At 34.1% G+C, this 12,113-nt stretch overlaps 1 protein-coding gene across 1 annotated transcript in view; it reads left to right on the top strand.

Moving 5' to 3' along the window:
* LOC136820694 (DNA-(apurinic or apyrimidinic site) endonuclease 2-like) overlaps positions 1–11,635 on the top strand; it is a 54,628-nt gene extending 42,993 nt beyond the window's left edge. The window contains exon 7 of the mRNA XM_067076892.1: positions 10,131–11,635. Coding sequence (XP_066932993.1) covers positions 10,131–11,627 — 1,497 coding nt within the window. The 3' untranslated portion in view covers positions 11,628–11,635. The remainder of the gene's footprint in view (positions 1–10,130) is intronic.
* Positions 11,636–12,113: the final 478 nt, after the last annotated feature.

The raw sequence follows: 12,113 nt of genomic DNA on the forward strand, positions 1-12,113 counted from the left end.
CATATGCCTTAAGGGAAGAAATTTTCGCGGGAAGAAAATTTCGCGGTTTTCGCGGATTTTGCCTAAAACCGCGAAATTAAGTTCCCGCGAAATTTTACAAAATCGTCAATCCGCGAAATTAAATTCCCGCGAAATTTAATTTATTTCACGCATTCCCCCAAATTCGTACTATTTCAAGCCTAAAACAGGTTTTTTGCTTATTTAATAACGATTTTGGCCAAAAATATCCTGCAACCGCGAAATTAAATTCCCGCGAATTTTTCAAAAATCGCTGAACCGCGAAATTAAATTCCCGCGAAAAAAAATAATTTGACCAACCGCGAAATTAAGTTCCCGCGAAAATTTCTTCCCTTAAGGTAGATCAAATAAGGCAACATGTTTGAAATCTGAAGAGAGTGCAGAAAAAATTTCTTTGTAGTCTTCTGGTTATCACTTTCACGAACTTGGTAAAAAAAGATTATCCTAAATTTTGTGAGACGGACTTTATTTGAAGTTCAAACTTTCATTTCGCTGCTTGAGTCATATCTAGCCTGTCGAGAAATTTTTCATCATTATAAACTCCTTATCAATACAAATCCTTAAAAATAAGAAAAATGGATGCTGTATAACCTTCCTTTTTAAAAAACGATTTCAATTCCGCTGCAAAGTTGAGGATGTAGTTTCATCCCCTTGAAGTCGTGAAGTGTTTTAAGTTTGATTGACAGAAAAAAATTGCACTAGAACATTTTAACAGTATGGGATAAAATGAAGTTTATTTTCAATCGTCAAAAATATAGCTTTGCCGCTTTTCCCTTCCCTTACCCTTTGAATTGAAGAATGAGTCATTTGGAGTGATAAGCAATTTCACCGATTCTCTATTTCAATAGTTTTCGCGCATGTAAAGCTAAAAAATATCCATTTCCGTCCTACTCAAGTTTCAGTCGCTTACATAGTTCGAACCCCCCCCCCTTTCTTAAGGGGGGGGGGGATGACACCTTCCAAAAAGGTGAAGAAGGGGGGGTGTCAAAAATTTTCATTAAAAAGGGGGGGTAGCAAGGAGGGGGGATCGTTTAAGAAGGGGGGGCTTACATATATTGTAGATTATTTTCCAGCACTGTTATAAAATTTATTCTGCATGAAAGGAAGTTCTTTATTTTCACTAAAAAGTGGTATTCTATTTACCAGGCTTAATTTTTCGTTACTGTTTCCCCTCCCTTTTTACCATAAAAAATTTAGCTCAAAACCCTTGGGGGATAGGCATTTTTAAAGGTTGGGGGATGTCAAGAAGGGGGATCATTTAAGAAGGAGGGGATCAGACCCCTTTCCGCACTATGCGCTTAAAAAACTTACCCCATAGTTCCTTCTGATAAGCCAAGAAAAGATCTGTCTTAGGTTTAGCATACTAGCGAGGTTAAGCAAGAAGCTATCTATTACGTACGAAATCTATTACGTGAGTTTTTAGACTGGATCCTGGATCACTATTTTATTCATCATTTTTATAAACAAAAAATATGTCTATATGACTTAATATTTCAATGAATTAATATATATACATTAACAAAAATATTCTTCACTCTTTTCGTTTTTATCAGTTTGAGTTATTTATATATCAATACTATTCTTTTACTACAGTTATTTATATATCAATACTATTCTTTTACTACAATGACAGATATAACATATCTTCACTATATAAATATAAATATTAATATTAAAAATAAAACTTTTGAAACAAACAAACAAACAACTTGAAAAAGATACGTAATTGAAAAAGACACGCAAGGTGGTCGAAATATCGTTAAAGAAAAAAATGTGTTATGTTTTACGTTTATATAAAAATATTAATATATTAATATATACCAATCGAAGAAAATCTTGACCACGAACCGCAATGTGGGTTTAGACCTGATCGAGGCTGCATTGATGCCATTTTTACAGTCAAAACAGCCCTTCGCAAACGACGAGAACACGGAAAAGAATCCTGGGTATTTTTTCTTTACAGTATGTGGCCCCCAAAACGTCGATCAAATTTGAAATTTCTCTCAAATCTAGAGGAAAAGAGATTTTACAAAAATTTTTGCTGCATAAGAACCTTTAACATCTCTACTTTATTTCCTGAAAGTTCTTTTTCAAAATTTTCAATTTCAACAATATTTTTCAATCGTTTAAAGATAGGTAGCTTTTTTCTAATGGCCCCCAAAACGGAGGTTTGAACTTTTAGCGATTTCTCGAGATATCTTTAAGATATGAATACAAAATTTTGACCATAGTTTTGAAATATGATTTAGAGGGTTTTGGGCATAAATTTATTTGATAAATTTTTTACAGTATACCCCTGGCTGTCAAAATGCAGGTTTGGGGCCCCCAAAACGGAGGTGTAGTTAAAATCAAATTATTAAGCCCAGTGGTAATAGGGGGAAAAACTATGAAAATATTCGTGTTTTCCCTTAAATTTGCGACCCGATGGATGTAAAATTTATGATTTTTATGAAATATTTCAAGATTTTCGATATTGCAAAGTCCAAACTGAAAATTTAGAAATTTTCAAAATAACAATTTTGATTTAACAACGTCTTAATCAAGTTTTTGAAAATAAATCTCTTTTGAAAATAGTTCCATTCATGTATGGAATAAGCTGTGAAAATTTTAGAAAAAAAGCTTAACTGAAACTGAAAATATTAAACTTTAAAGATATTTTTCTCCTATATTTTGCAAAACTCATATTTAGAATTTTCCGTTTTGTCGATGCTGATTCTAGGGCTCCAAAATACTGGTTGACCTTCAAGATGCTATATCTTTTACCCAGCCTCTAAAGTCACAGATGTATTTGCATTTTCTGGACGGCATTAGGTGTAGAAAAGTTTCCTATACCCCGTTTTCATAACTTATTTTCAATATCCAAGGAGCTAAAGTAAGTTATATGAAATTTTTATCTAATTTTGGTGTTAAAATATTTCCTTTAGACGCAAATATGTTATTTTGAATCTGTCTCAAACCAGCAAAAACATGCTATAATAATAATAATAATGTTTTACAGATTTCCAGGCCACCGTGCATGCACATGGGCCTCTATAAATCGCTCATACATTGGTTTGGTTTATTACAAAGGTTACTAAACCGATCTTGTTTTACAAAATATCTTTTTTAAATATAATCCTCCTTGAGGACCTCCTCGCACTCTCCATTTGTAATCGCTCTGCGGCATTGCTCGATTTCTCTCGTTTGCTTTACTTCTCCATTCTTTTACTTGGTCTCTTTCCATTATTGTTAAATCGTCTGTGATGCTCATGTTGGCGTACTTGTCGTACTGCTTCAATTCCCTTAAGTTTCTCATAAAATTGTATTTTACATGCCCGCCATTAAATACAACTTTGATTGGTCGTGTACGATTTGATTCTTTACCAATACGGGAGACGTAAGTTGGCTCTGTGTTTATTTTAACGTCGTTTAGGAGTTCGTTTACGAAATCATTTTCATCTCTATTGCCATTCTCTTCCACTCCATGGATGATGATGTTAGCTTCCCTTGATTGCTTTCTCTGTTCTTCCATTTGTTCTTCGACCTTTTCGCTGCGTAGTATTTGTTTCATGCTGGATATATTTAATTCGTCATTGGTTTTCGTGATTTCGGCAAAACTTTTCTTTGAATTTGTTTTCGTTTTGTTATCTATAGGTTTCGCATTCATTGTAGCTTCGATTTTAGTGGTAAGTTTAGTTTCCAGCGCTAAAAATTGAGCTTGAATTGTATCGGCAACATGGTTCCTTTCTTTAACGTATCCCTGACATCTAGCTTGTAATTCTTTAACCGCAACATTCAACTTCCTTTCATTCTCGTTTTTCACCTTGATAATATTTTCGCACGCTTCAATTTCTTTACGGCTATGTGTGCAGCTTTTAATTTTCTCTGACTGGTCCAAGATTTTTCGATGTAGCTCTTGATCGATGGAACAGCAATTTATGCATTGGTATTTTCGATAGCCTTTATTCAGGAACATTTGTATTTGGTAAGATGGTAGTCCTGTGCATGCATAATGCAGTGTTCGTTGACATTTATGACATTCTAATCTCATTTTGTCGTCATCTTTTATGCAATTTTGTTCTGTACATCGATTTGCAACATTTTCGATTTCATCTCTTGTTGAAATTCTGCTAGGCGATACCGTTTTTTGTTGAAATTTGGTCGTTTTTTTTCATGTTTTTGTATTTTCATGCTAATTTTTAATTATAACCATCATTCTTTCAAAATAAAAAAAATCGTTTAATTCTGATAAATCTACAAGTCAGAATCTTCATTTTAATGAAAACCTCCGTTTTGGGGGCCTTCTCCGTTTTGGGGGCCACAAACTGGTCAAGGCTTTCGATCGCGTACCGCGTGAAAAATTGGATCATTAATTTTTTCTGATTTTTTGCATGAAAGTAGGGTACCATCATAGGTAAAGATGGCTCAAGCAGATTTTTGCAAAAAAATTTATTTGGCTTAAAAAACGCATGTTTATCTGTAAGAATCACTATTAATAATAGTACTAATAATAATACATCAATGTTCTTAGTCAAATTACTCAATTTCTTTATGAGATGTTTTTTTTGCTCATGAGGGCTTACTTTTGAAGAATATGTGTGTTTACACATGAAATTTTGGTTGCTTGGCGTGTTTTTAAAGAAAAACTGGCCAAGTTCAATATTTTTTTTATAAGCACATTATCAATTACATAGGTATTAGCTTTTCTCGAGATTGACTCTTTTTTTTGCACAAAGATGCATAACTATAAACCCTCGAATGTGGCTGAGCCTGATTTTCGAAAAGAAATGTTGTTGGGCAAATTTGGGCCAAAAAACGGCTAAAAAAAGGGTTTTTTGGACTTTGTGAAATATTGGATCGTTGTTTTTTTCTAATTTTTTGCATGAAAGTAGGTAAAAGATGGGTCAAGTAGATTTTTGTAAAAAAACTTTTCAGCTCCAAAAACGCATCTTTATCTATAAGAATCACTATTAATAAGCCTACATCAATGTTCTTAGCCAAATTACTCAATTTTTTGATGAGATAGATGTCTTTTTATGCTCACGAAGTCTTGAATATGAAAGAATATTTCAAGAGCATGAAGTTTTGGTTTCTAAACGTTTTTTTATAAGAAACAAACGACTAATTTTAATAAATCGTCACTATTTGTGTTCTGAATGATTGTTTAACGTTCATGCTCACGTAGATATCAATTATATATGTGTTAAATGCATAACCAGGTAGGTCCATAAAAGTATCACTTATTTGAACTGTATTTGGTTGTGATGTCTGTTATTTGTTTGTTTAGAAGCTGCTGGTCGGTTCCTTTTTCTGCTATGTTTTCGGAAGGCGACTGAGTGTGGGCCCTTAAACACGTGGAAAGTCACTATGCCAGACACAAGTCTGGGACTTCAGGTTTGTGTTGTGTATGCATGTGTATTTGTTTTGTGTTTGTCCCCAGTTTGTATGCATTTTGATGAGCTTGTATTAATGATTGTACGGAAGTGTGTTTGTTAGAAATTTTTGCAATTCATTATTTCTCCAATATTACTTTTCTTCTATCATCTTCATTTTGATTAGGTTTTTCTTTCACATACCACTATTTAAATTAACTCTTTGACGTTTTGCTAAATTTACCTCTGTTTCGGAATGATTTATAAATAAGGAATACCAAAAGAATATACATAATTAACAAAAATATGTTTCACTTTTTTCGTTTTTATCGGTTTGAGTTATTTATATATCAATACTTTTCTTTTTTTATACAATGGCAGATATTACATATCTTCACTATCAATAAAAATATACTAGCCGGTACCCGGCGTCGCACGCCGTCGCTGAACGCATTTAAAGTCCTTTGAGATGTTGGGAAGGTGGCTTAAACACGATAAAATCAAAATTAAAGGGAAGAATCTCTTCAAAGTTTGACTCTATCCCTCCCGGGTGACAGACATATCTTTTAACCATATTTTGAAAAAGATTTTTGTGGCAAAAATGATCAGAAAACAAAAAGGGCGTCATTCCCAAATTACACAATACCGGCGACCAGCGACGTCCGAGACGACTCTGCAATTAGATTTTTTTCTCGCTTCGCTTGCGTAGTTCTTGATGTTTAGGAAAACGTTGATGTCAAGATAAGCAGAGTGAAATAATAGACACGACACGCGATTCGTCGAAAAAACGCAGCCCAGGGGAGGGGGTACTTACGCAAGAGAAGGGTATGGGTATGTGCCGGCCTTAAGGGTGCCTTTTTTGAAACATCAGTTTGAAAAATCGGAAAATCAAACTTCAGTCCCACTAAGAATTGGAAAAATAGGAAAATTTCAACTTTTTGCCCCCAGAAAGATAGAAATTTGGTCAAATTAGTTCCAAAAAGTGAATTAAAATTCACACAATTTCCCTTGTTTCTTCTCCTCTTTATTCTGCTAAGGGTCCTAGGGGCAGGGCCGAAAGTCAGCTCGCAACCATAGTCCCCCCGGAAGGCAGCTAGGACACGCGGACAAAAAAGCGTGATAGCCCAATTTTATGTTGCTTTTTATAAAAAAACTTCGTCATAATTTCAATAATTTTTCAAATTCAACAATGACTTAGATTTACAGCAAAATAATTATCGACATACATGTTTAAAGGTCCCTTTTTACGAAGAAAGAATTCTAGTTTTTACCGCCTTTTGATTGTATTTTTAATGTTGCTGTTGTTCTAACAAACTTGTTATGGTGTTATGTGATTCTTGTGTTTTATTTTAAATTTGTTCTTTTCTTTAATAGATTCAATTTAAAAGATTTCTTTTGTTTTGAAAAGAATTCGAATGTCTCAAATCAAATAAGGTCGTTAATTACATTCGAAAACATAAAACAGGGTTTGCATAAAACAAAAGAAAAGAAAGAAAAAAAAAGGAAAGAAAAAGTCTAATCTATCAATCAAAACAAAGTCTTTATAAAACGGCGCGAATATCGTTAAACAAATTTGTGGAGCAAGAACAAAATAAAAGTCATCTTTTGGAAGAACAAAAACATTGCGTGCGAAAACGAAAGTAGCACAGACAGAAAGAAAGAAAGACAAAACGACATACAGACTACCACTATTAATATATAGATAATTTCATAATATCATTCCTAGCTTACATAGGTACCACCAATCAAAAATTACTGCTTTATTTATAAACAAAAAATAATCTGTAAGAACATCCTTGTTTAGCTGAATTTCTAATAAATGCTTCACCATCACCAAAAAAAACACTCTTATAAAAAAGTGTGTAATTCCAGTCTTCTGTTTCATATTTGGCAGGTGTTCCTTCTTCTGCTTCTTTGCATTTCAAGGTACCGATATCACCTTTTTAGGAAGGGAGATGTCTCTTTAGAATCAAACCAAACTTTTTTGAACGTTATAATGTCGAAGAAGTTGAAGGTTTGACCAGCCAGTTAAAATTTTTTATCAAATGATTGAGAACTTAAAGCAGTAGCGGTTGTCCAGAAGATAGAGCGTTATATATATAACTTTGGAGAATGGTTTGAAGTTCAGCGGTTGTGTGATTGTTGTGACAGCAGGTCTTTAGCAGGATGATTGTTACATACAAATATAGTTGACGATGAAGAGCAAAAATTGGATCTAGACGTTTAGTTTATAGCAGTTAAAATTGGAAAAATAGATAAAGATTTCTTCTGTTGTGCTTTTTGGGTGGAGGGGTAAATTCCTTTTAGCTTGGCAGAACAGTCTTTGTGTTTGTTGGCTAGCTTCTTTGGTTTAACATTATAACTTTGGCTCGACACTTGATGGTGGCACCACAGAAACACTAAAAAACATGAAAAAGAAATTTGGTACATACTGTTATTGTAATGGTTACTTTGGATGTCTTTGGACTTTCATTTTGAGAGCAAGATTAAAAGAGAAGAAACCTCTAGTTGGGTTAGATTATTTTATTACCTTACATCTTGCCCTTCTTTTCTGCAATAAATCCTTTCACTTATTTGTTTTTATTCATAATAGCTTCCAAAAATTTCTTGTTTTAGTTCTCTCAGCTCAAATTTGTCAGAATTTCAAAAAACATATTTACCAAAGTTTTTTTTGTTTACATTTTTTTCGGGTGATTTTCGATCCTAGATGATTCAGCCCATTCTCCGTACGTAAGGGAAATATCCCTTAGATCGCGCTTATATCCTAATCGATTTCTATTATAAGAGATTGGAGAATTTCGCGCAATGGATCCACTCCCCAAACTATGACGTACAGGTCAAATTTCACGGGACAGAGTTAGTCTTGAGATTTGGGCTCTAGCCTGCGAAAAACTCACGTAATAGATTCCGTACGTAATCGTCAGCCGTGCAAAATTACTCGAATCTGATTGGTTTAGAGGAGTGCGATTAATCGTTAATTGCACTATTACTACTTTTTGCACTCTTCGGTGGGGGGACACTTTTGTCCTAATGATTATTTACTGACGATTACTTCGGAATCGTATGTTATATATACGATTACTAGTACTAATAGATAGCTTCTTGCTTAACCTCGCTACTGTAATTAATTCACTGTTAACAAAGATGACCGTTTGTTTGCGTTCCTAATTATTGTATTGCTTTTTTTTTTGTAAGAACATGATTTTCACCTCGATGATTTTAATGTTCTTGTTTTCTTTTCTCATAATTTTGCACGAGATTTCTTCGAACAATTTTGCCGACGGCCCTGCTGAAGTGAAAAGACATGAACATTCAATTATTTTTGTTACATTTTTGAAATAATATGTTGATGGCCGGTAATTTTAATTTTGCTTCCATAAACATCTACTCGAAGTGCAATATAAGATCCAAACTACGGAAGCCCATTAGTGTCATTTAGGTTTTCCTTTAAAATTTTAACGGCGAAACTAAAATGGTTGCCCTGATGGTTGTGAAATGGAAATTTTATTGATTCTGGTGGATTCTGAAGATGGATTTGATAGTTCTGGTGAATACAATGCTGGTGAAGATAGTTTTTGTGAATGAAATGCTGGAAATAATGAACCTTAAGGATGTGATGGTGGAGATTGTTGGAATCACCGGTGTCAATGGAATCATTGACGAGATTGAAGGAGAATCTAAATGGCACATGGGCTTCCGTACCAAACCATACTCCCAATCTCGTTTCCGACATGCGAAGATATTATGAATTTTTCAGGAAGTTGAAGCGAAGTCACAACAACTAAATTTATTTGAATTCTTATGAAGTCTGCAGCAATTCTTCAAAATTGTCTGGCACCAGAATTATTGCTATACTATAGTATCGATGTATGTAAGAGGTTTGATGAATTTCGTATATTCACTTTTACTCATCATCTACCTGTAATGAGTCCACATGTTCTCAAACTATTCTCATTCACGAATATTCCATTGTATGTGTATTTGACATTCTAAAACGAAAGATTCTTTCAATTCATCAAAATTTGCGACTTGTCTGTTTATCTGATTATTTCGGTTAGGAAGATAGATTTGTTTTTGGTTTCTATAACAATGGATTCCCCATCAATGCGTACAACTTAGTAAACTAACAGAAAAAAATTACTACAATGACTATTTTAGTTTAACTTGGCAATTCTGTTGTTCAGAAAAGGGCTTAACGGTCTATATTACTTACAAAATCTCCAAAGGGATTTTTACGTATCCTTATTCACGACGTTAGTTTTGAAAAATACCTTTTTATTTCATCGATGTAAACAGAAAAAGTTCACACGCGAGATGAATTATCTCCTCATCTCACTGCAACGTCTTTTTTTTGAAACTCGTCTTCTCTCAAAAGACTGTACTCAAACTGCCTAACAAGCTTTATACATTGTTACTCCCGCTAATCTATTTCGAATTTTAGGAATGACCTCTAGACTATCTATCTTACCTGCTCGACTGAAACTTATGAATATTAATATACAATCTATCCTCTACCGATTGCCAAAAGATCTCTTTATTTTACAGAGCGACTCAAAGAATGTAAAATATGGGTAGAATATTTTATTTTAAATTTCTTCCTTTAACCCTATTAGCCCCAGTTTGGTAGAATGTACCACGCTGGTGTTCTCTTCTGTATTTCTCGACCGGCTGCAAAAATCTAAAAATTTAAAGGGCTTAAGGATTATTTATATTAAGCATTTCTCTTAAACATTCAAATTTTATGGTAAATTCTTTTTTCAGGATTTCGAAGCGAGTCGCAGCCGAAAATGGTTCAACAGTATTATCATTCGCAACACTCGCATACTCAAAACGCATCAACATGAATCATTGTCAGAATTCAATTCTAAGGATGAGTCTTACCACGATCTATCAGAAGGTCGGAAAACTTCTTCATCGTCAAACAATCGAATCTTTGTCAAGACCCAAGAGGTATCAGCGACTGTTGAAAACGACTTAAATGATGCTGACTCAAAAACGGATTTTCCGTGTACCCATGCGATAAATAATATTGATATTTCTGAAGCTAAAAATTCTAAGTTAATGGAATCTTCGGAGTTCAGAGCAATAAAAAGTCTTCGCATAAGAAACAGTGATATTACCGATGATGATGGAGGTCGTCAATTTGGAGATCATGATGATGTTCTTGAATTAAAAACGCAGATTAAGAAGAAAGAGTTATCCAACTCTAAGTACAATGATACAAAGAACAGTAATGACGAGGAACAGTCGTCTAATAAATTACAATCTATGAACGGTCTCAAATCAAGCTCACTTGCTAAAACTGTATCAATTGATTTTTGTGAGTCTTTTTCACCACCCAGCAATGAAGACACGCCACATTCTCAATATGATAATAGTGACTGTGATGATGGGAAGCAGCAATTTTGTGATGATTTTCATTTTGTAGAAGATTCTCTAAAGACACCTTTCCTTGTAGATGTTTTTCGAGCTATGCATCCTACGCGAAGGGAAGCTTTTACGTGCTGGAATACAAAAGAACGAGCACGAGAAACAAACTACGGAACGAGAATCGATTACGTTTTAACAACAAGAGATTTTTACGAGAGTGATGCTATAGAATGGTGTGATATTCGCCCAGATATTTATGGTTCGGATCATTGCCCAGTTGAATGTAGCTTAAAATGCTCGTTTTCAACTTCTTCAATCATTCCATCCACATGTGTTATTTTTATGCCAGAGCTATCAGGTAAACAGCAGAACATAAAGACGTACTTTGCGAATTCCGTGACTGCAAGTAACGGTAAAAGATTATCGGGTGACATTTGTCAGAATTTCGATAACTCAAGTAATAAGCGTTTGAAGCTTTGTAGATTAAACGATAAAAAGGTTTCAAAAACGAAGAAAGATAATTTACTTGCTTATTTTGATTCTTCGGGAAAGGGTAAATGTTTGGAAAATACAACTGGTCTGATCTCTAAGAGCAACGCTGATGTTAAATCTTTTGAGACGATTGACAAAAACTTTGATAACATTACCAAATTAAAACGTCTTCAAAGCTTATCAAATGATAAATCAAAAACAACGAAATGGAAGGGTATATTTAAAGGACCAGAACCTGTACCAAAATGTAGTGGACACAACGAACCGTGTATTTTACAGACTGTTAAGAAAGAGGGGCCGAATATTGGTCGGCAATTTTATTGCTGTAAACGTCCTTCTGGCCATGCGACGAACAAAGAGGCAAGATGCAAATTTTTTAAGTGGAAAAATAAATAGATTTCATACTTGTATATTTGTGTTTTATTTTTTAAGCCTGATAAAAAAATGTAAATTTTAAAGTTTTTAAGCTTAAACTGAAAGGGAATGCCTTTTTGCCGTCTCGTGATTAGACCTGTGTCCATATCCACTCTTGTGCAAAAAATCGATCCCAGGTTCCCTCGCACAGAATGGACTAGCTGAAAATATTTGATAGGGTCAAAAAATGTATATACTTCGAAAAATGCGACAATATCAACCACCTGAAAACCTGAATTTTATCTTTTTCATGAATATGTTTGACGATTGAGGCCCCCAAGCGGGACCTCAATGGGCTTTTCCAGAACAAATTTGAATTTCACGCATTTATGCATCCGAAATAGCCCATTAATACAAAACGTTGGGGGCCGCCCTTACATAAAAAATCTTTGTCTTTGAAGCCATTGAGTTTCTCTATTGTTAATAACAAGAGATAAAAATTCGATTTGCTCAGTTTTTGATCATGTA

The sequence above is a fragment of the Clytia hemisphaerica genome, unplaced genomic scaffold, assembly GCF_902728285.1.
Source record: "Clytia hemisphaerica strain Z4C2 unplaced genomic scaffold, Clytia hemisphaerica genome assembly, whole genome shotgun sequence".
NCBI lineage: Eukaryota > Metazoa > Cnidaria > Hydrozoa > Leptothecata > Clytiidae > Clytia > Clytia hemisphaerica.